Source organism: Myotis brandtii, unplaced genomic scaffold (assembly GCF_000412655.1).
Source record: "Myotis brandtii unplaced genomic scaffold, ASM41265v1 scaffold285, whole genome shotgun sequence".
Classification (NCBI taxonomy): domain Eukaryota; kingdom Metazoa; phylum Chordata; class Mammalia; order Chiroptera; family Vespertilionidae; genus Myotis; species Myotis brandtii.
The window spans coordinates 702,389-728,501 of NW_005360891.1; the positions used below are offsets into that span (position 1 = coordinate 702,389).

General features: G+C 32.7%; 1 protein-coding gene across 1 annotated transcript in view; it reads left to right on the plus strand.

The window, feature by feature from the left end:
• CSMD3 (CUB and Sushi multiple domains 3) overlaps positions 1-26,113 on the plus strand; it is an 888,294-nt gene that overhangs the window by 332,844 nt on the left and 529,337 nt on the right. The window contains exons 8-9 of the mRNA XM_005869050.2: positions 13,654-13,731; positions 20,962-21,049. Of these exons, the coding sequence (XP_005869112.1) occupies positions 13,654-13,731; positions 20,962-21,049 (166 nt within the window). The remainder of the gene's footprint in view (positions 1-13,653; positions 13,732-20,961; positions 21,050-26,113) is intronic.

A 26,113-nucleotide genomic window follows, 5' to 3' on the forward strand; every position in this document is an offset into this window, starting at 1 on the left:
TTTCTTTCTGTCTTATTTTTTTCTTTCTTTCATTGTTCTTTCCTTCTTCCTCCCTCCTTTCCTTTCCTCCCCTTTCTTATTTATTTCTTCAACAAATATTTGTTGTGTACTTACATGCCAGATTTTCTTCCAATTCTTGACTATCAAACATTGAACAAAATTAAGTAGACCTTGCTTAGTTGAGTTTATGTTAATGTGGGGAGAAAAAGACTATAAGCGAATGAACAGGTATCTACCTGATGGTAGCAGGAGCTGTGCAGAAAATTAAAACAGGTTATGGCCCTAGCTGGTTTGGCTCAGTGGATAGAACTTTGTCCTGCTGACTGAAGGGTCCCAGGTTCAATTCCGGTAGACACATGCCTGGGTTGCAGGCTTGATACCCAGTAGGGGGTGTGCAGGAGGCAGTCGATCAATGATTCTCTCTCATCATTGATGTTTTTATCTCTCTCTCCCTCTCTCTTCCTCTCTGAAATCAATAAAAACATATTTTTAAAAAAATAAAACAGGTTATGTTATATATGGGTGACCACCTTAGTTTGGATGGTAGTTTGGATGGTCAGGAAAGGCCTCTTTGAGGAGTTAAAATTTAAACTGAGACCTAAATAACAGTAAGAAGGCGGCCATGCTAGGATTAGGGAAGAAAACATATCAGAGAAAACAACAAGTAGTAAAAACTTGAGTTTTGCTTGAGAAAAAGAAAGCACAGTGTGCCTGGCGCTCGCTCAGTGGAAGAGGAGAGTGGTGGAGATAAGCTGGGAAACTAGCAGAATCAGACCATATAGGTAGGCTCTGTGGCCTCGGTAAAGAGCTTCATTTTGATCTAAATGAGAAATGAAGCCATTGATGGGCTTTAGCAGGGAAGTGATATTATTTAATGTAACTCTTTTAAAGAAATCATTTTAGCAGAAATGTAAATAATAAATGACAAGTAATTAAAGACAGGCAGACAAATTGGTAAGGCACACAGACATGGAATGAAGAGTTGATAGGGACTTGGAATCTGAGTCAGACTATGCTGCTTTCAAACTTTATTGTGAACACAAATCAGTGGCTGTCTTACCCAAAGGCAGGCTGTGACTTGATGGAACTGGGGTGCAATCTGAAGTTCTGCATTTCAAACAAGATTACAGGTTATGCTGATACACTGCATAACATGAACATAAATGAGGATGATGAATAAGCAGAGAGAGCGACGCATATCAAATAGTGCCTACGTCCCCTCCTGGCTCCAGGAGAACATGGTTTCCATTAGAATAATCGCAATATTGATAAACTCAGATAATATACTACAGCTAAACTTAGAATTCTACAGGAATGAGTTGAATGGTAGCAAACTGATGAATGGAAGGGATATTTTAGGGCAGAAGGATTGTCCTGACTAACTTTAATAACAGTAAATTCGGTCTATTCTTAAGATAGAACAGATTGAGTTATGATTTTACTGAAAAGATAAATGAATATGTGAATAAATGATGATGACATTCCCAAGTCAAGTTTTAACTAATTTGTTACTTTTAATTTTTACCCTATATTCTATACCTTAAAATTATTTTTAAACTTTTAAACTTTTTAAACTTTTAAAATATATATATATATTTTATTGATTTCAGGGAGGGAGGGAGAGGGAGAGAGAGATAGAAACATGAATGATGAGAGAGAATCATTGATTGGCTGCCTCCTGAAACCCACAACCTGGGCATATGCCCCTACTGGGAATCTAACTGTGACCTCCTTGTTCACAGGTTGATGCTTAACCATTGAGCTATGCCAGCTGGGCAAAACATTTTATCTTTGAGTAATTAAGCATTATCTTCTATTTTATACAAATGGTGAAATTGCATTTGATTGCTGATTGAATTCCCTGGTCCTTCTTTATGAGACTAATGTGTTGATTTTCATGCATGTTCAGCATAAATGATAATTAATGGAGAAGTTATCATTTTAAAAATAATTATCTGGTTCCATATATTTCTTGTAAGATACTTACTATAATTTATTAAATTAATAATTAATTTTTGAGTAGGGACTTTCATACTGGTAAAGTAAATACATATTTATTACTTAGGTATATTAACTCTTGCATGCTTTATCACTCTTATAATTTTTTATAGTTCTAATAAATTTTTTATAATTATATTATTTTGTGGGAAATTGTGGTCAGTGCTAATATTTGTAGCAATTTAAAAATATATGTCCTGAAATATACCAATTTATTATTTAAATACATAATTATTTATTGAATATCATGATTATTTTATATTCTACTACTACCTTTCATCACATTTGTGAAATTGTCAGAACTATGTCCTTCATAAGAGTAAATATATTTATTGTTTCTAATTATTTTGCATTTTGTAGAATAAGTTGCTGTTAGGAGAAATGAAAAAGAAGTGTTAGAATTTACTTCAGAAGATATTTGTGCATTTTTTATAGGTATTAGATAAAAATACTCTGAATGCCTGAGAACATTCATGACAATATTAAGCAGTGACAGTTTATTTTTTTCACCAGTGACAAATCTGCAAGTAATGATTTGAACATTTTTATCTAATGCTACCTCTCAAGCCATGCTTTTAATTTATTCTTATATAGATACTAGAGGCCCAATGCACAAAAATTTGTGCACTAGCAGGAGTCCCTTAGCCTGGCCTGTGCCCTCTTGCAGTCTAAGACCCCTTGGGGGATGTCCACCTGCTGGCTTAGGCCTGCTCCCCAGGGGATTGGGCCTAAGCTGGCAGTCATCTGCAAGTAATGATTTGAACATTTTTATCTAATGCTACCTCTCAAGCCATGCTTTTAATTTATTCTTATATAGATACTAGAGGTCCAATGCACAAAAATTTGTGCACTCGCGGGAGTCCCTTAGCCTGGCCTGTGATCTCTTGCAGTCCAAGACCCCTTGGGGGATGTCCACCTGCTGGCTTAGGCCTGCTCCCCAGGGGATTGGGCCTAAGCTGGCAGTCGGACATCCCTCTGGCAGTCCGGGAGCCCTTGGGAGATGTCCACCTGCCAGCTTAGGGGGAGCAGGCCTAAGCCATCAGTCGGACATCCTTAGTGCTGCTGAAGAGGTGGGAGACGCTCCCACCACTGCCCCTGCGCTTGCAGCTGTCAGCCTGGCTTGTGGCTGAGCGGAGCTCCCCCTGTGGGAGCTCACTGACCACCAGGGGGCAGCTCTTGCTTTGAGCATCTGCCCTCTGGTGGTCAGTGTGCATCATAGCAACTGGTCATTCCACCGTGAGGGTCAATTTGCATATTACCCTCTTATAATATAGGATTAAAAACTTCTGATGAACAATGCTTTTGTTTTTCCTTTGAGTAGATCTTAGGAAGCATATATCTTTTAACATTAACTGGAACCATCAACTTATAACAATGACCTTGTTTCATAAATGATTTTTTTTTCAGATTTTCAACCCCAATGTTTGATAGTAATAATTAATCAGAAATCTTAGTAGCTTGTTCATGGTTTTAACATACTGCTTCTCAGTTTTTTAGAGAATGAGTAAGAAAAAAAAGGAAGATAATAACATGTACGGCAGTAAATTAAAAGGGAAGGTGAACCTTTAAAGATAGGAAATGAAAATGGTTTTGTGTATAACTGACTTCTGCAAATGGTTACCAGACTTAATTATTTACCTTTGAATCATATGGTCACTGTGAATGTGATGCTTGTGACTTTTAAATCTTTGCCCTTTTAAAAATATTTTGAAGGGGCTAGACATTCTATTTGTGCTCAGAGCTGGTGCCAGAGCTGACTCCTCTGCCTTTTGGAGAATGAAGAAATGGTCCTATGTCAGAGACATTTTTATCTTGTTCAGAATTATTTTAGGGCATTTTCACCCACTTTTGCAACAAGCTGCTTCCCTTGCATGTAGTGTTCTAGAGCATATGGCTGCCCTGCTGTGCACAGTGTGAAATCACAATTAAGCTTTAAAATTTTAGGAATAGCAGAGGCTTCATATGTGGCAGAAGAGCATGGTGTTAGATTTGGGGTGCATTGCATAGAATATTTTTCTCTTCATAATTACACCGTATTCTAAGTTATGGGCTATAGTTTTTAGTGTTGATGCTTGATTTTTCTTTGTTTAAAATAGTCTTCAAATGACATTTCTTCAGAATACCAAATGAGATTAGCATGACAGAAATTCCTAGATTGTTTTTTTCCAGAGCTCATAGAGGTTCAAACATTTTTCTTTTATTTGGCTTACATAAAGGACACATAGTTCATCAACTCTCCTGAACTTTCCCATTAGAAAGGAATGCAGGCAATGATGATTTACTTAAAAGACTATATGAGGATTTGAATTTCATGTAATAGTTGGCTTGTGCTATGCCTTTTTATTTAATTTGTTCACACTTTTTAATATAAGTATTAAAAAGCTCCAAGCCATGCATAAAACTTGGCATTATCTGTACATAATCAATGATATAATCAATATTTTTATTCAATATCATATTTAATTAGTAAAGTTGGTTCTGTTCTATATTAAGTAAACATGCTGAAGGTCAGATATTGTTGACTACTTAACTTTTGACATTAGTTTGCCTTGAAGAAATGAGGACAGGGTACACTAATCCCATCTATTTGTGGTTTTCTAGGATATGCACTTGGGAGTTTGATTGAATATGTACAGTGTTGGTATACACAGTCAGGTGGTGATACAAATGCTAGGATTGAAATTTCAGAGTCAATGAATGAACATGTTTTGCTAAAATATATATGTAAGACCTTGAATTCTACTTAGCCCTTCTCTATTTTTATATCTGTAGAAAGGAGAGAAATTATCCCATTCTGAGTAGACAATTGGCATAGAGTACCTATACTAAGAAAGACATTCAATAAATGATACTGCCCCCTTGTGGCAATTTTACAATAAAAGTATGTTCTCCTTATATAAAAATCTCATAAGGTAAAATATATTTAAACAAAGAAAATAGCACAAAATTTTAAATATCTTTGGTATCTGATTTTCTTAGAAATAAAGTAGTTTAATGTAATTTTTTTTAGAAAATTATGGAAACAACTAATATATACAGTTCTAGCTACTACTATTTATATTCAACTCATGTATAAGTTATACTGATGTGTTGCATTCAGTTCATCTTGAGTTTCTATTAGCCCCATATTTTTTCTTGCCATTTGTACCCTTAATTCAGTTACTCTAAGCTTCAGTATATCCAACTCACTTGACTTTCCTTTTACCTACTTTTTTTCTTGTGAATTATCTATGCTTCTTGGGGGGATGGTTTCTAGAAAAGAGCAAATATGTGTGATAAGATCTTCAAAACATTTCCTAGGAAACAAACCACCATGTGAGGATGATGAGTACTAGCCACCTATAATCTTACTTGAAAATAATCTTTTGAAGATTATAAGAATGGTTATAGGTAAATTAAGAGATGTTGTTTAATATAGTTCCTAAAAAGTCAAGTCTCTTAATGATTTCCATGTCACAGTGGTACTAGTATATCCATCAGAGTCCCTTTGGAAACAGTGGAACAAGAGCTACTTCAAGGAGGGTTTACTTACAAGAGGATTATTTCTAAATGAATGGATGTAAAGGAATCACAAGGGATCATGCTATAACCTAGAGTAGTAGCAGCCAGGCTGTTATCATCCCCAACCCTTTGGGATGAAGGGAGAGTGATGTTGGACGAAGATTTTATATATATATATAGTTGTCTGGCTTGAGAGGACTCATTACCTTCCTTGAAGGGTCCTAGTCAATACCTGTCAATGTAATGATGAGGGACACAGTGAAATAATCTTACATTCTTCCCACTCGCCATCCTCCTGCTAGAATTCCCCAAGGGATAAGGGAGTCTGTTGATAGAGTCTAGTGCTTCACAAACTTAAGTGTTAATAAGAATCACCTGGGGATCTTGTTAAGCCATAAAGTCTAATTCAGTAGGCCTAGGGGGTGGGGGGTTTGATTGTCCCTGTTTCTAATAAGCCCCCAGGTGATGCCAGTGCTGCTAGTGCAGTGTCACTGTTTGCATAGCAGGATGTAGTCTATTCATACCAACCTGCTATACAAAGAACAAGGAGGAGAATAGGTCTAGAAAGGAATATGGGCAATATAGAACATAGATGGGTTAAGACACATGCCTTGGTGTCTTCAGTAGCCATGAATTTAGCAGTATATCCCTGCATCAAATACAGCTATAAGAGCCATCTACACTTGTTTTAAATAGAATCCAGGTAATGATACAAGACTTCTAGTGAAGAACCTGAAAAAAATATAATAATCCAAAGTCAGAAGGGGTGAGGGAATATTATTATGCATTGAAGTAATTTTTCTGATTTTTATTTAAAATTTCTTGGTGTACCAATAAAATTTCTAATGGAAGAATGTATTCCACTGCCCTGACTCTGATGCTATTCATTATCTGTGGTCACTATTATTTAAGCAGTTACTTCTTTCCTAATTAGTGTTGTGCTAGAAAGCATTCTAGTGTACATATGTAGTCTCTGACTTTGAGTGTAGAAGAAGTATGTGACATACAATTACTTCATTTATTTGTAGTAAGAATTTTTAAAATTAGGCATTTAGGTATGTTTTGGTTGTAGAGATAATATGAGGACTTTTGCCTAATCTTCATAATTCTCTTAAGGCATCCATGTGAAAACAAGGGACATACTAAGTATCCCCCCAAAAAATGTTAGTCATTTTTCATGTTACGTTTTATAGTGAAATTATTTTTGGTAAAGGTGACTCGTAAAAAACACACATACAAAGCAAACAAAACCATTTCTGTTCAAAAGAATATGACATATCAAAATAAAAAAGGGCCTACAGAAGTGAATGGAGGGGAACCTTCATATTTAACTGGAGGACTAAAGATAATAAAAACATTTATTTGAAACTGTGAGAAAGTGAGAATTAAAACAATTAGATTAAAAGTCTGATACAGTCTTCAAAAGTGTTAATAGTGTCTGTGAATCTATCAATGGTAACTCTTGCTATGTAGACATTTTATTTGCTCATTATAAGAATTCACAAAGAGAATATAAAGCCCCCACATTTTTCATCCTGACATTTTACAGCACACCATAACTACAAGACCTGTTACGCCAAGTATTGCAGGTATATCTGCTGGTATCTACATAAGTATGATGGCTTCCTGAATTTGTTTCATTTCTGGGAGGAAAAAAGCCTATATAAAAATTTTAGAATGTTCATTTAAATATTAGTTTTGTGATTTTTCAAACAGTTATTTATTCCATCCACTTTCTCTTAAGTAAAAAGTAACAAAACAAATTCAATCTTCATTTGTAAAAATTAACAATTTGATTTTATAAAATGTGATGTCTTTTAAAACTCACCACTTTGTTTAGTTTTCCAAGCAAAAAAAAATATTTTTTTAGTCTAAGGTGGCCAAAAAATAAGATTCCAAAGATTTAGGCTCTGGGCTGACTAGACACAAACTTTGAGACTCTTCTTTTATAAAAGTGAAAATAGGCCTGTTACACGAATACCTAAAAATATGCTGAATATGCATATGTTCACAAAACCTAATATAAGTATAATTTAAGGATGTTTCTTTATATTTATACAAAATTACTATTTTGACCAATGGATTTGGGAGATTTCTAACTTTATATACAAAATAAAATTTATGCCAGGCCATGGTAGCTCAGTGATTGAGCATTGACCTATGAACCAGGAAGTCACAGTTCCATTTCTGGTCAGGACACTTGCCAGGGTTGTGGGCTCTATCCTCAGTAGCGGGTATGCAGGAGGAAGCCACTCAAATGCTTCTCTCTCATCATTGATGTTTCTATCTCTCTCCCTCTTGCTTCCTCTATGAAATCAATAAGAATATATAATCAAGTTAGAAATCCAGGGAAAGTTTCTACACAATGAAAAAGACAACACAAAATAATTGAAAAAAGTTGTGTATATTAAACAACCAATTGGAAAGGCCTCAGGAAGTAACTATATCTTAAAATTGTAACTGATAATAGCAATAATAAAAATAACATTTACTGAACTCTTGCTATTCACTGATTCCTAGAATTTATTGTAGAATTTAAGCATAATGCTAGAATATATAATTGTGATTTTTTTCAACTAAAAATCATGCATCACATAAATTTTATATTTACATTTTATATTTATATGTTATATAGCAAGAATAAATGCTAGCCACAAATCAGCATTTTAGCATAAATAGAGGTTAGGACTTAAGAAAATATTGGAGTATATGAGCCATATTACTTTTCTCTAGTGATTTTTTAAAAAAGGAGACTATATTACATTTTAAATAATTATAAAATTGAATGCACATCATTTCTTGCTAAATTTAGCAAAATTTAAATTTGAGAAAATTTTGGATCTTGCATATCTCTAACATGTAAGTTTGTACAATTTAATTTTTTAGTGCTTTTGAGCATTAGTTGTACCACTACTTTTCTCATCAAATGATGGCTGGTATTTGTTGAAAGAATTATAAAGCAAATATCAGTTTATCAGAAATATGTATAGAGTGGTAAACTTTATGTGAAGGATGGTAAAGCAATCACCACAGGAATACTACCTAGCTTTTACTCTGTGTCCGTATAGTTTCTTGATCTTTCTTCTTCTAAGGATAATAGGGAAGCAGTGACCAAATAGTAGCCTCCATGATAAATATGTTCTAAAGAACTGTTTTGGTTGAAGCATATGAAGAAAGCCTAGTCTAATATAATGCGGCATATTGTATGTGGAAGCAGATAGAAGTTTGGATGTCATACAGTTTTTTTCATTTTGAATAATAATTTTTAAATTAAAATGTAACATGAAATGAGTTTTTTATTAATTTATTTAGAAATAACACCTTAAAATGTGCTTTTAAAATTTCTAATGCAATTGATATTAATAAATATAAGCCACGTAAACAAGAAAAAAAAAACAAAGCAAAAGAATTGTTTTGTTTTGGCAGTATAGGATATAAGAAAAAGTGTTAAATTGTAATGTTTTTAAGCCCATAACAGGGATCCACCATTTATTTTATTTTATTTTATTTTATTTTACCACTGGGGATGTGCCCGCAACCAAGGTACATGCCCTTGACCGGAATCGACCCTGGGACCCTTCAGTCCGCAGGCCAATGGTCTATCCACTGAGCCAAACTGGTTAGGGCCACCATTTATTTTTTTAAAAAAATGATGAAAACTTATCCTCCTAACACAGTCACATACTTTTGTAATCGCTAAACACATTTTAAACTTTGAGATAGAATTGAGAATTCTGATTATATTTGTCTTTCTTTTTTCCTTTGGTTCAAATTCTACACCTGAATACTTAGTGGTAAATGAAAGAATCTCTTAAATAAAACAGAAAAATTAAACAGTGTACCCTGTGTATTATGAGACTAGAACACAGGTCTTCCAACTCTTAATCCAGTGGTGGAAATGCCACAAATAACGCAATGGGTTTTAACATTATACTGACCTATGTTGGAATTACTAGTTAGTGAGTCAGTAATATATTACATTTCTTGTTACCAAGTTAAACAAATCTGTCAGTAGTGACATGTGCCATATTTTCAAATTCAAATACACATTAGTTTTAATAACTAAAATGAAAACTAAAAATCATTATATCACTATAGTTTATTGAGTATAAATATAGAGATAAAATAATAATTCAAGATAACAAGTAGGGATTATTCATCCAGCTTTCATGATATCAAGTGCAGTGGGAGAGAAAGGTATTATCGTACATTTGAAAAGTTAAACAACAAAAAAAAGACAAGATACAAACCACTTTCTAAAAAAATTATTTTTCAGAAAAGTTATGATCTGATTTAATCACACATTTGTAATGCAGCTTTTGCCACTTGCAAGATAAGTTATTGTAAAAATAAACACTATAAATTTGAAAGGTTAAGGTAATAAAATGAATATTGCATTGCATCCTATTTCTCTTTATTTGTGTTAGAATATCATCTAAGTAGGAAATGAAAGGGGTTGGGATGTTCTGATAACATTTACTAAATAATGCCATAATAAATAAAGGTCTGCCAGACCTTTCCCCACATTATAAAATATTTCTATTATGCTAAAAAAATCATGTCAAACCTAAAAAGCAGTGAATACAATAAACAAAAATGCTTAGCATTTGAAAACAAGAAGAAAACAAAGGAAGTGAAGGCTTGTGCATGTCTATGTCTTGCATTTAATGGATTTTATTAAATAATTATTAGAACATACATAGTTTCTATGGTCTTAAAAATAGCTGTGAATATAAAAATGCTTCACCTTGAACATTTTTTATCAGTTCCTCCCTTCCTAATTCATGGTTAGTAAAGAAAATTCTTTCCCAAAAAATGCCTTTGTTAAATGAGCCAGAATTTACACTATTGAATTTATTTATTCAATCATACACTCATGCAAGTACCTCACATGTACAATACTATTCCCTTGTTTCAAAAGTTTTTCCAAATATGTGGTGATGGAAGATGATTTGACTTTGGGTGATGGGCCCACAATGCAAGACACAGATCACATTCATAAAAATGTACACTTAATGCTTATCTGATCTTATTAACCTATGTCTCCTCAATATATTTAGTTTTTAAAAATGTAAACACAGTACACTGGAAGAAATTGAAACATAAAAGACCACAGCATACTTTAATTTATCTTTATGATAAAATAAATTTTAAATGCTTATTATTGAAATATAACTATTAAAAATGTCATTTTAATTTTATGTTTAATAGGATTTATAGAAGCCCTAATTGCTTGATCACATGTCAATATTTAATGTATATGCTGTGTAATACACAATAGAATTTACATTTTTATAGCATACACTTCAGATTTAACATTTCATTGATACATGACTTAGAGCAGGGTCTTGCAATTGGTAATTGAAATATTCATCCTTTTTATATATGTGTTCTATTGAAATTATAAAAGCATCCTAAGTATGGATATATCATTTAACATTTAAAATTTTTGTGAATTTAAGCTTTGTTGTTTTCAATTTACTCCTTATTGTCTCTTACAATAGATATTCTCTTGGCCTTCTATCTTCTGCATTTGTATTACAATATTTATAATTTTTACTTTCAAAAATATTGATTTTTCTTTTCAATTTAAATTGACAAATGCTTTATAAAGAAAACATATAAGGTTAAGTCCTATTTCAAACTTTTTGGACCGAGGTGACACCTTCTTAGCTAGGTTTTGTCCCTAACCTCACCCAACCAAATATTCAAGTTTAGACGTAAGTACATCACAGAAACGTACCCTTTCTACACACACACACACACACACAGACAGCTTTTGTAGTGTTCAATATCTCTTATTCCTAGTAACAGCATTATCCAGCTGAGTTCTTTGACTATATGGACTTTTCTTCTGTGGGCTTACAATCTTTTTAAAATTTTTATTTGTTTTTTTTTTAGAATCACAGATTTGTGTTGAAACTACCATGAAATCTTTAGACTCATTTGCAATACTTAAATCTTAAAATGAAGAAAAAAGTAGAGGTAGAATTCCTACTTATAATACATTTTTGAATTGGCAGAAACGACAATTATGCTTCAAAATACAAAATGCAAATTTTGTTAAAAGGAATTTTAAGACAGCTAGAACATTCACAAATGGCAGAAACAAAATTTAGAGCAGTCGAAAACTCCAGTAGAACTAAACTTTAGCTTACCATAAGGGTGGGTGTGAGGAAGAGAGTTACAACTAAAAGCACAACTTGAGAGAGTTGTAGTCATTTTTACACTATAAATAAAGGGTCATAAATAATCTCAAAACTGTAAAGAGACTGAGCAGTCCTCTGATCATAGCTTCTTAAGAGAAGAAACCAAGCTCTGGCCTGCGTGCTCAGTGGTTAAAGTATGAGTCCCCGTGCACCAAAGGGTCTGTCAGGGCCAGGTATATGGTTGGTTTTATCCAGCCTGGTTGGAGATTGCCTGTTGGGGTGCTTGCAGGAGGCTATCAATTGGTGTCCCTCCATCCCTTTTTCCCACCCTTCTTCCCTCCCTCCTAGTCTCTCTAAAAAATCAATTGGAAAAATATTAGTGGGTGAAGATTAACAAAAACAAAAGAAAGAAAGAAAAAAAGAGATCAAGGTAAAAAGGCAGATTTTTGTCTAAAACCACACAACTAATATTTGCTAAGAATCAGGTCTCTCTTTTTTTAATCCTCACTTGAGGAAATCCCCCCGCACCCCCATTGATTTCTAGAGAGAGTAGAAGTGAGGGAGGAGGAAGAGAGGGAGAGAGAGACATCCATGAGAAACATCAATTGGTTGCCTCCCACACAGGGGGATAGAACCTGCCACCACTTGTCCTTTACCAGGAATCAAACCTGTGACCCTCTGGTTCCCTGGGCCAACACTCTGACCATGAAGCCAAACCAGCCAGGGCAAGAATCAGGTCTCTTTAAAATACTGCTCCAGGGATCATTTTCCTCTTTTAAAAAAAGTAGTATGGATAAATAGTTATTTGTATATTCCAGGAGCCCATCAGATCCTGTCTCTACCTTTCTACTTTTGAAAATATTAACAAGAAAAAAATCATAAACTATTAAAAACCAATAAAATATCCATAATTGGGTAAAATGAAAAAGTGCAATTAGTGAAATGGTCATTTTAAACTAACAAAAAACAGTTTTTTGTTTTTCAAATTCATGGCATGAATAAAACCTAATTGCCTACTTTTTCCCATTATTCCTACCTATAAGCTTCATAAAGAGCAATATGTAAAAAATTCTAAGTTATAATTGAGGAAGTTAACTATATCCCTTGCATACTTGCTCATGCTGTTCTTTTTTTAAGAAAATGATTGATATTTAAATATCTTGTTAGATAAAATTGCATAACTTTTAATTAGTGGGGTTTCAATTAAGTAGATTTTCTTTATTTTACTTGGTGTCATTAAAACTTTAAATAGTCTTCTGAACTATGGTTTATCAATTTTAAAAATGATATAGCAACTTTAATCAAATAATTTTTTCTTAAAAGGAAATGATTCTTTTTTTTTCATCCAAAATACTTTACAAAATGTTTTTAGAAAAAGAGTAGCAGACATTTTAGATTAACTCCAAGTAGCGGTAATTCAGTTTCACAAATTTTAAACAGTATGGATTAATATCAATCATATTGTCAAAACCAATGACTATGAAAGGAAATGGTTATTGGCAGAAATGTTAAAGTATGTTTTAATTTTTCAAGTTATGCCATTTAATAAATGTGTCCCGACATTTTAGTTAGGCTAAATTACCTAAAAATGCATTAGTTTATATTAAAGACCAAGTTCATTAAATTCTTCACACTTTTATGTCTCAGTATTTTAATTTTTCCAGTTTAATACATAAAATTTGAAGAATTCAAGTGGTTTATGATAAAGTATTAATGTTTTGCTCTCATAAAAACCTTGAATAGTATAAAAAATACCTACATGTATATGCAGGATTCTCCCCATAGAACACTTAAAAATCCTTCTTTACTGCTTGGTATTTTACTATTTAGTGATTATATTGCTAATTTTTCTTTTCTAAATTTTTCTTCTGGGTACCCTATATTAAGCTTAAGAAAGCAGTTTTTTTTTAACTTGCATAAATCCATGCTAACAAAATTTGTTAACTTGAATTTCATTTTAAAATTGTATATCCTGATACATGTTTTTGTTTGTTTTCTTAAATAGTGAAAAAGGCCATAGATTTTAAATCTAGAGGATTTAAATTGTTTCCAGGGAAAGACAACAGCAACAAGTTTTCTATCTGTGAGTGTACCCCTTTTTTTGTTACTTTATCTAGTGCAAGAGTGAAGTTTGTGATGTCTGTGTTGTTTTTGTGTGTTTTATAAGTTTGTATATTTACCAAATTAACTGCATTAATATCTATATAACATGCATGATGATTATTCAGTAACTTACTGTATTTAAATGTATATTGAGTTAATGGATTAATATGATACACTCCCAAGCTCAGCTTATTTCAAAAGGTAAATAAACTCTTTTGATTTAGTATGTTGATAATACTCTAGTTTTGTAATTCCAGGATATGAGATTTAAAAGAAGAAAAGGAGTGAAATTTCTCAAATCAGAGGTTTCTTGTAGGAATTTTTGTTTGATCATATCTAAATTTCAACAAAATTACTTTTCTAAGGAAAGGCATTAATAACAAATTTTTATTTAAGGAAAAAATATATACTTAATTTGAATTTAAATATCCAAACCTTTTAACTCAATAGTCTTTTGGGAATTAATTATGATGTTCATCCATGAATCTTATTAGGAGTCACTAAATGAGTGCATTTATTTACATTACTATACATAAACATAAAAATTTTAGGAGAGGTATGCATTTTTGTAGTATAAATCAATAGCAGTTTGTAGAAATCCCTGCCTTGCTGTTTATACAGATAGATATTATAAATTTTGAAAGCAGTCATTTATGAAACATCATCTGACTTCTACAATAACATGTTGGTAGTAAATAAGATTAGTTATGATAAATAATGTGTTATTTTAACAAGACTATTTTTTTAGGATTGTTTTTTATTTATTTCCAAATCATCTGATAAAATGAGTTTGACACTATATCTTTAAATATTCATTGATTATAGTTCCAACAAAAAGTACCTACATGTTTATTGCTTTCTATATATAACAGACAGTGACACAGATTGAGCAGTTCCATCAATTATCTAGAAATAAATTTGGAACCTGTATGTTATAAAAACATTTTTAAGTGTCATAATTTTAAAATGTGATTTTTATATTATGTTAGATTTGAAAATACTAAACCAAAAATGGCAGATATCTGTTGGAAATTCTTTATCAAATTGGATTATCTGTTAGGAAAACACTAATCAGTTCATTTTAAAGTGTTTAGCTATATAATTACGATTTTTGGTACATATTTGGGTTTAATCGTATTTTCAAGATTGATATGTCAGTGTTTAAGGAAAATGATAGTGCGAAAGTATTTTCATTGATTATTTGATACATTTTGGAAAGTAAGATATTTTCCTAGAATAGGAAATATAAACAGAACAAGTTAGATATAATTATTCTGACTTATCAAATTTCATCATGTCAATGGGAAATAAAAGTTAAATGTTTGCAGTGTTAAATAATAGTTTTACTACCTTTATTTCTAACATTTTTTCTGGCCAATATAATTATTTTGGAATTATTGGTGGAATTATAAGACATGACTATTCACCTTTTCCTCATTTTGGCTACACTGTTATTTTATATGCTACCTGCTTTATACTTTTATATATCCTAGAAAATTCAAATTATTTATACTAAAATATATTAGATTTATTAAGACATTAATATGTATGTAACTCTGTATACTTGGTATATTGCCTTAGTAGGCATATATATTTTGTTCATTGTTTTTGTACATGGGTTATGAAGGTGATCAAGAAAGGAAACAGACATAACAGTATTTGGGGGTTATGGGGGTGACCTGAATTAAAAAAATTCTTTAAAGGATATTTGCTTTAAAATTGTCAATAAATTTAATAGGCCAAAAAACGTTAATATGAAACAAAAGAGTTAATTTACTTAATAAATTTATAACAAATTTTGTACTTCTCTATTGAATTTTATGTGAGAAGAAAAACTCTTGTACTTACTTATTTTTATTTTTGGGTATAAATAATCCCACTTTAATCAAAACAAATTTTTAAAGTCACAAAATAACAAGCCGTTATTTTATATAAATAATCCCACTTTAATCAAAACAAATTATGCCAAATTTTTAAAGTCACAAAATAACAAGCCGTTATTTTACATTTTATTTTACTATAATTTTTATCTAATGCTTAATCACTACTTTCAAAAATATATTCTCTATGGCTGTTTAAAGAAAAAGATTATATTTCAATTTTATCATTATTATATATCTGCTATCAAATAAGCATTTGGGGCTTCATTTCTTTGAGATCATTTATTTAACATGGGACCAAATAATTTTAAAAGGAGGCATTTTTATCTGACACTTTCAAAAGAAAAAAAAAAAAAAGTAAAGCTTGTGGTATTTGTAAAAACAATAAATTCTGTTACTGGAACTGCCAGAAATGAGCAAAATTGTGCAGGACATGAACTACACATACTGCCAAAGCATGTCTTTCCACAACAGCACCTGTAAAGTTTATCAAGAAACAAATTAATAAGAGGTTCAGAAAGCTGCAGGTAGTCCTCCTGGGGAGCATTTGGTTGTTTGGATGGCTAATTCTGATTTTTCTTCTAACTTTAGTGAGTGAAATTAAATAGTCTATATTCCTCCTTTGTTATTCTTCCTCAAAAAGAGTACATTTGCTGAGAAAGGAAAAGTATATATACAAGTTCTTATACTTAAAAATGTGGGATTTTGTGAACTAGAAATCTTGCCAAATTTTCTACTAAATTCTAGAATATTCAAGTGTAAAAATAAAGAAAATGTGAGCTTCCTATAATGCGTCGTTTTGTTTATTTTTTTTTTCATCTTCTTCAAATCCATACTTTCATTCCACAATTCTATTTGAGCTACTTCTCCATTGCAGCACCATGCTAGAAGGTAAAAGAGTGAATGTGTAATACTTTAAGCAATAAAACAATTTAAAAAAAAATAAAAGATAAAAAGACATAAAAAAGAGTGAATGAATAAAGTACAGTCTCATATAACAATTTTATAAATACATATAATAAAGACACTTCAATGTTATAAGAAATGACAATTTATTTGATTTTTAAAATGCTATCAATTTTGTCCTTTCTTTTGCCACAAATGTCTGGGGAAAAAGGACTCATGTTGAAATATTGATAATAGTAATAAAACACTTAAAGATCAGAGCAAAAGGGTATGCCTCATAGTAATGCTCTTTTCAATAGGCAGCACCCTGTTCATGTATTTCAACTTTTAAACAATACTTATGTTCTTACCATTTTGCAAGAAATAAAGTGATCAACCACCCAGCCAGTGTGGCTCAATGGTTAAGCATTGACCTATGAACCAGGAGATCACGGTCTTCTCAGTCAGGGTACATGCCTGGGTTGCAGGTTCAATCCCCAGTAGGGAGTGTGCAGTAGGCAGCTGATCAATGATTCTCTCTCATCACTGATGTTTCTATCTCTCTCTCTCCCTCTCCCTTTCTCTCTGAAACAAATAAAAATATATTTTTTAGAAGTGACCACTCTGTTCAGTTACCTAAATAGCATTATGTAGTGGAAGCAGCTGATTAAATGAATGCTAACTTCATTTGAATGTCTTGGCATCACTAGCTATGGGTAATTATAAATTTCTAAATATCAGATAAATAAGCGATTATACATTTTCTTTATTTTTAATTTAAATGTTTTTAATCAATGAACATTAAATACATGTATCATGCAGAAGGTTTCCTGTTATCTTTGCATTTTAAATTGGGAAGTCTTTTCCATATTGCAGATGTTCAAAAACAGTGGTCTAAAGCACAATCCCAAATAGACACAAATAATTAAAATCATAAAATCTGGGATTAACTAAGTGAAAATGGTGAAAGTAATATCTAGGCTTTGCTTTTTAAGATAAAATGTCTAGAAAGTGTTTTCAGTTTTAATTAATGATGCTGTTTTGTCCTGGTGAAATTTCTAGACAATATATAGGGCTCAAGAGTTAAGAGTAACATTTCTTGAATCAATCTGCTAAGGTTTAAACCTAGACTAAAGCATTAATTAACAGTATGACTTTGAAACATTTCTAACTTCTCCATGTCTCATTTTTCTCACCTGAAGGAAGTGTATAATATTAGTAGATACTCTTAAGATTGTTGTGAAGAGTAAATGAGTTGATACACGTAAAATAGATGTAGAATAGTTTCTGATGCATAGTTAGTGCTATGTACGTGTTTTAGCTATTATAAAAATTTATACAACCCCGGCTTGCTTTTTGAGGCAATAATGACAAAGAAATGGAAAAAAAAATATGTTTTATTATTTTTTATTTCTAATGTGTTGATAAAGTACTTCTAGATTATCAACACATATAATCTTTTATATATTGTAATATAATGTTATCTATTATAATATAATAGAGTAGGTAAGTATAGTCATACCACTTATTTTCTTCTCTATCTCATGCTAAAAATTTTTTTTTGCAATAAAGGAAGATGCTTATTCTTATAAAATATATAATTATTTTTATAAAAGCCATTTAAAGATATAAAAGATAGTGCTTCCCATAGAAAATACTTGACTCATTGAAAATCATATACAAGGATACAGTCATTAATCATACAACTAGGACATATTTACTGTTATTAAGTCCTTTTAGGCATGTGGGTATATTAAAATAATTATAAGTCTTCCAACTATATTTATCAGGGATATACTATTGTGTGCCTATGACTAAAGAATGTGAAACTACTCTTATATAATATGATAAAATAACTTTAAAATTAACTCTACATTTTTCATGATATATAAAAAGAGGGATGTGAATAATCTGAAAAAAATGAAAGATTGTATTTTGTAAAAAGTAGTACATGATATGAGTCTTGAAAATTAAATAGGATTTTGACAAAGTGGAAGAAAGGGAAAACATTGAGATATGGAGAAAGCACAAAGCATAGAATAAGCAAGGCTAACCACTTTTGTCACTTGGAGACATTTCTGACCTGTTGGATATTATAACAAGTAAAATTGCAGAATGATAAAGAATCTGTTGCTCTTGAATTATGGATGTGTCTTGATGACCAGTGAGAAATACAATTAATATACTAGAAATTCAGAATAATAGAATTGAACAGTAATAAAAATTTTGTTTGAGGAAGTTCAGTCCTCAAATAAGATGGATTGGAGCTGAGTAATAATGGAATCACAAAAGCATCCTGGTCATGTTGGTTAGAGCATGCGCATGAAATGACAATAAGAATTTTTATTTTATTTACTTTTAATATTCTATTGATTTTTTACAGAGAGGAAGGGAGAGGGATAGAGAGTTAGAAACATCGGTGAGAGAGAAACGTCAATCAGCTGCCTCCTGCACACCCCCTACTGGGGATGTGTCCGCAACCAAGGTACATGCCCTTGACCAGAATCGAACCTGGGATCCTTCAGTCCACAGGCCGACGCTCTATCCACTGAGCCAAACCAGTTAGGGCAAGAATTTTGTTGGTTTAGTAAGTCATTGAAGGAACAAGAAAAGAACTTGGAAAAGATGGCAAAACTATACATTGAAAGTCATAAGCAAAGAGGTAATTTTTCAAGCTGTGAGGGAAATATAAACTGTAGATAACTATTGGTCAGTGCCTTTGAATTTGTCCACTATATGTGATATCAACAAAAATAACAGAATAGACACACACACACACACACACACACACACACCCCAAAAAATAAAACAAAAGACCAGACAGGTAAAATGGAATTAAATAGGAAGTCAACAGACCAAGGCAACATACATATCACATGCTTTGCATGGACCAATGAATATGTAATAAAGTCAGCAATAAGAGTATTGTTGGGCTATGGCTAGTTAGGCAAGTGATTTTTTATAGAATAAAGGATACAGAAGTAAAGTTTAATATCTAATTGAAAATATGTCAGCATTATTAGAGACATGAATGTTGGGCCATCATCTGACAATTATCTTGCTATTTGATAAATCAATTTAAGCACATTGACTAGTCTGAACTAAATGATGCAGGGATCCAGTTGTTCTCAACATTGACTTTACATTAGAATCACTTTGAGGTTTATTATAAAATAAAAACAAAAAAATTGATGCCATGTCCTGACATAGATTAAATATGTTAGAGTATTTAGAGGTAGAAGTAGCCATCTTTATTCTTTAAAGAAAGCTCCACAGTGATTTTAATCCATTGTGTAAGATGAGAACCATTACAAGGTTTATATATATTTTTTCTTTTCTGAAATCTCTGCTGAAAGATACTATTCTTTTCTTTTTACAAAAATTAATTGAATTTATTGGATTGATATTGGCTAATAAAATTATATAGGTTTCAAGTGTACAATTCTATAATACTTCATCTTTATATTGCATTGTGTGTTGACCACCCAAGCAGATAAATTCATGAAGAGCAAAATAGAAGTTATTCTCCAGATTCTTATACAATTGAATTTATGAAATGATATCAGTCAGATATTTCAGAACTATCTGGTTTTATAATATTTCCATTAAAATATCTATCTTAGGAATTTATCCAATGTGGTCACATTCACTGAACATATTAATTAATATTTCATTAACTGGGTGTTCTGAAGAAACTATTGAAAATGTGTACAATGGCTAAGTAAAACATAGTCATGAAAATTGCTAGAGGGTATGTCATTATTTTGCTTTTCAGCATTACATTATAACTAGAGGCCCAGGGCACAAAATTTATGCAAGGGGCTTGACCCTCTCAGCCACTGCGACTTCACTTGGCCCTTGCAGCCCCGTCTTCGTCTGGAAGGTTATCCGGAAGGATGGCCAGTCTAATTAACATATTACATTTTTATTATTACAGATTCTAGGCTTTGCTTAGTAATTTGCCCCATAGTTTTATTTTGGCATTTGTAGCTTAAATTAATAATTTTAAACTTTTTTCATAATAACTTATTTTTCTATTGCACCTTTAGAAATAATAGGTATCCATCCACATTACACTGTTATAATTGGTTATGACTTCTTTACTGCAAATAATTAATGGAAACTCTGTTATTGATGCCCTGGGAATGCATATACAGAGATTTCACAATTTAATGGTAATTAAAAATAAATTGTTAACTGTTGATGTATTAATATCATAATAGTATGTCATTTAGAATATGACCATCAAACTTAATTATTTTAGGTATATAAATAGAAAAATTGGTTTTGTATTCATTACTAGATTATAGAATTATATTTTAACTTTCAATATTTAAACTGTAATGACAAAATGAAGGAATGTATTTTATGTGATTTTTAAAATTAATATCCTTTTCTAATTATATAGGTTTTGATTCTTTTTTTTTCTCTTTTCTGTGTTACAGTAAATGAGGGAGGTATTAAAACAGCTTCCAATTTATGTCCAGATCCAGGTGAACCAGAAAATGGGAAGAGAGTTGGATCAGATTTTAGGTAATATTTAATTGTTTATTTCATTATTTTGTTAAAGTTTATTTTAATTAAAATTTAATTGATGTGTTACTATTAATACCATTTTATTATTTTAAAGTATCAAATGAAAAAAAAACTTTAAAGAGCACTTTTGGAGTTTAAATGATTAATTTCTCATCATGTACTAAGGGAAATGATGGGATTTGGATTTGAAAGACGTGAGTTTGAATCTGAGTTCTCCTGCTTATTAGTTGTCTGATATTGGGTAAGTCATTCACTTTTGTTTGTCTGAATTTCCTTCTATGCAACATGTAAATCAAATCTACCACATGTGATGATGAGTTAGAAATGAGGTACTGCCTGTGAAACCTTCCTGCAAACATTTTATATGTATTTTTTGGAAGTAAACATGAATATGTTTTATCACCATCTTAAAATAGTATTAATTTTGTTAGTTTTAAATTAAATTACTAATAACCTGGAGCATGTGTGTTATATTTATGGTAGCCATTATTTTACATTACTAACAAATAATATTTTTTAAATCTTAAATTTTCAGTTGTCCTCTGATTATAGAATTTTACAAATAAAAATGTTTTAAAAACCTGTAAAATACTAAATGATACTAAGTGACTTACTAAAATCAATTAAATTCTCAGCTTTGATAAATAAAATTTATAGTTTATAGACTACAAAATGGTAAGCATTTACATGCATTCTTTATTTATTAAAAATTCCCAGCATGTATTTATTTAGCCCCTCTTTACAAGTGAGAAAATTGACTATCTGTTTACTCATCTAATAACTTGACGGAACTGAGATTTGAACTCATTACTTCCTGAATCTAAAACCTTTTAGTCACTATATTACATTATATTTTGAAGGCAAACGTCATTCAAATCCCATCTTCGCCATAAACTATCTTGTCTTCTCCAAGAGTTTATGTCCTCATATCCTTGAGGGGAAGATTACATGAGATAAGTTATGTGTGGTAGAAATCATAGATCTTAAAAACAAGTACTCAATGCTAGCTGCTATTATAGTATGCTATAAAATGACTTTTATTAATGCTAATATTTACTTAGCCCCACTGTTTGCAAAAATATATGGTTTATTGGAAATCAATTTATTTTAAAAGCAATACAGTGAGTTAAATACCATTAAGTATAGTGGATTTCAAGTCTTAAGATCATCTTTCAATTATGTTTCAAGCACCATCATAGATATTAGACATCAAGAATCCCACACAGGACTACATTGTAATATGGTCATCATCATTTAAGAATGTGCCTGGCCAGCATGGCTCAGTGGTTGAGCGTCAACCTATGTATGAACCAGGAAGTCATGGTTTGATTCCCGGTCAGGGTAGATGCCCAGGTTGCAGGCTCGATCCCCAGTGAGGGGCATGTGAGAAGCAGCCGATTTGTGGTTCTCTCTCATCATTGATGTTTCTATCTCTCTCTCCCTCTCCCTTCCTCTCTGAAATTAAAAAAAATATATGTATATCTAAAACAAGAATGTATGAAATGTTATAGAAGCACAGACAAGGTATGGTGTTTTGGAGACTAGGAGATAAGGGTCACAAAATGCTAACATTGAACTGGTTCTGAAGGATTACTAGAATCTGGTATAGATAGGAAGAGAAATTCAGAAAAAAAATATATTCTTTATTTCTTTATCTATTGTGTGTCCATTATGTACCTGGCCTTGTACTAGAAACTGATAAAACAGACATAATACATGCCTTCCATATTTCTTATAATTTAAAGGCAGAAAATAAGAAAAAATGAACACATGCAAATGTAAACACAAATTTATAAGTGCTTTAAAGTAAAAAAGAAAAATTAAAACTGTGTTCTGTGAGAGAGAGAGAGAATAAAAATGTCAAGGTCGGAGCCCACCCAATTTAAGAAGGTCCCACTCTCATATTTACTGGAATAATTTCCCCCCATATTTTGTTTATATATATTCATTCTTTGAACATTTTTTTAAAAATTGTTGACATTATTACAGATGTCCTTCATTTCCCCCACCTTTGCCCACCTCCACCCAGGCTCACCCCGCTTCCCTGGTCTTCACCAGACAAGGAAGGGAGATCCTCAGAGTGAGGAAGAGCTTAATTAGCTGTTCCAGGAAAGTAAAGATCAGAGAGTCTAAAAGCATCGAATGAAGTTGAGGAGATGAGAGGGAAACCGGATCTCTTTTGCAGAGGAAGCTAATTGGCATCCATTCAGCCTAATGAATTAAAGATTTTTTAAACAGTGTTTTTATAATGTGGGAGCTAATATTTAAAAATCAACGGAGTTTGTTCTCTCTCTCTCTCTCTCTCTCTCTCTCTCTCTCTCTCTCTCTCGCCACACACACACACACACACACACACACACACAGTTTTTGCACTGTTAGACTTAGCAACTGAAACAACTGTATGTTCATGTTAACATCTGGTACAACCAGTGAACAGCTGCTCTCTTTGGGCTGAGAAAGCTCTTTCTGCTTCACCATGGTCACCCCTAGGCTACTCCATTCATTTAGGGCACCTACCTATTATGGGAAGTTGTAAAGAGTTGTAAGAGGGTGGCCTAGCGCAGCTTATATTTTCAGTTGGTCATGCTTTATATTTTAGATAGATGGATTCAAGGAAAGAGAAGTTTTAGTTAAAAGGCTACTGAAGTAGTCTGGGTGTAAGATGGTGGAGACTTGGACTCCAGTGGTGATGACAGTAAACAGATTTAAGATACATTTTGAAGTTAAAATTCTCAGTACTCGATGATAATTTGATGTAGAAAGTAAGAAAAACAAAAAAAATAATGGAGATACCCTTTTTTTTTCAGCTTAAACATTGTTAAAATGAAAATCCAGAGGTTTGAGGAGAAAAATCAAGAGTTTGGTTTTGATATTGTAAACTTTAAGTGATTTAAATGTTCTCAAGTGGGAATATTAAGTTTGTAGTTGAACATAATTGATATTCAGAGATTGTAGGGAATCATCGGCATTAGATATTGTAAAGAATATTAAATTAACATGAGTTGATTCCATTAATTAGATCATGTAGAAAGATAGGAGAATCTATGACATAGTCCCAAAAATCTATGCTATTTGATTATTTGATGGAATACAAGGAGCAATCAAATCATGCTTATGAGTGGCAAGAAAATAGTAGTGAGTGGAGCAAGAGAAGGAAAGAAGGAATTCAGCCCTATCCCTGCAGACCAGACTGAGGGACCCCACCAGTGCATGAATCTATGCACTGGGCCTCTAGTATGCATATAAGATCTTTGGTTAATCTCTTACCACCCTCTCCCCTACCCACTTTTCTCTGAGATTCATCAGTCTGTTCCATGTTTCCATGCCTGTGCATTGAGCGTCTGCCCCTTGGTGGTCAGTGTGCGTTATAGCTACAGGTCGAATGGTCGCTTAGGCTTTTATACATATATATATAGATATGCATAACTCTTGGGCACAGACAATAGTGTAATGAAGGCCTGGGTGGGGTGGGTACCAGGTGGAGGGGACAACGGAATGGGACAAAAATGGGAGACTTGTAATATTCTCAACAATAAAGATAAATAAAAACAAAACAAAAAGACCTTTCTAATTTAAGCCACTATCATCTCCCTTGAACCATTAAGACAGCACTAAATTATCTGTCTACTACTCTTGCTATCTATGATGCATTCACCAGAGATCAGTCAGAGTGATTTTTTCAAAATACAGGTATGATCAATTCTCTGTTTAAAATTCCCTAATAACATCCCCCTTGGACTTAGAATAAAATTGATACTCTTAAAAGTAGTCCTTATAGAACCTGCTCTGTTTTTCCCTCACTGAGCCCATTTTGTATTATTCTCCTCATATCCCACTCTGATCCAGCTATCCCGGCCTCTTTTTTGTTTTTGAAACATATCTAGCTCATTCCTACTTGGGGACCCTGTGGCAGATGCCTATTCCAGTAATGTCTCTTTGTTATTAAGATGTCAGATTAAATGTAACCTCCCTAACAAGTCATTTTTTATTAACTTTATTTTTTATTGTTGACACTATACAGACGACCACATTTTCCCCTCCTTTGCCCACCTCCACCCAGTCCCCACCCTCAACCCCTTTCCCTGTGGCCATCACCACACTGTTGTCTGTGCCCATGGGTTGGTTATGCATATAGGTTCTTTGGCTAATCCTTTCACCTTCTTTCATCCAGGCCCCCTTCCTCATCCCCTCTTATAGCTGTCCGTCTGTTCCATGCATCCATGCCTGTTTCTATTTTGTTTGTCAGTTTATTGTGTTCATTAGTTTCCTCTAGCCAAGATCTGGAAAGAGCTAGAAAGTCTTTTCTGACCCCTTTAGACATTTCTCACTCTATCTTTGATATTCTCTCTCTATAGTATTTGTTATGGGATACTGTTCTACTTGTTTATTCATTTGTTTGCTATCTCTGTGCTGATCCGTGATCTGATTGCTCTCGAATTCACTCTAGATCTTCCCTGCTCTGCTGTCTATCATGGGAGAGCTAGGGAATGAGCCTGTAGGCTCAGTTTCCTAGGCTTCTTGCTGACTTTGACCAGTCACAGACACTAGCTGGAAACTGAAAGACGTAAAATAGGGTGAATCCAGGCTCATCTCCTTCTCTCTCTCTGCCTTGGAGGCTCCTGGACATGGCAGGCTCAACAGTACTATTACTTAAAACACACACACACACACACACACACACACACACACAGGTCGTACGCTAATTACCATGTTTCTCTTTTATTAGTGTAGATATATATAGATATGCATAACCCTTGGGCACAGACAATAGTGTAATGAAGGCCTGGGGTGGGGTGGGTACCAGGTGGAGGGGACAATGGAATGGGACAAAAATGGGAGACTTGTAATATTCTCAACAATAAAGATAAATAAAAACAAAACAAAAAGACCTTCCTAATTTAAGCCACTATCATCTCCCTTGAACCATTAAGACAGCACTAAGCCGAAGCCGGTTTGGCTCAGTGGATAGAGCGTCGGTCTGCGGACTGAAGGGTCCCAGGTTCGATTCCAGTCAAGGGCATGTATCTGGGTTGCGGGCACATCCCCAGTAGGAGATGTGCA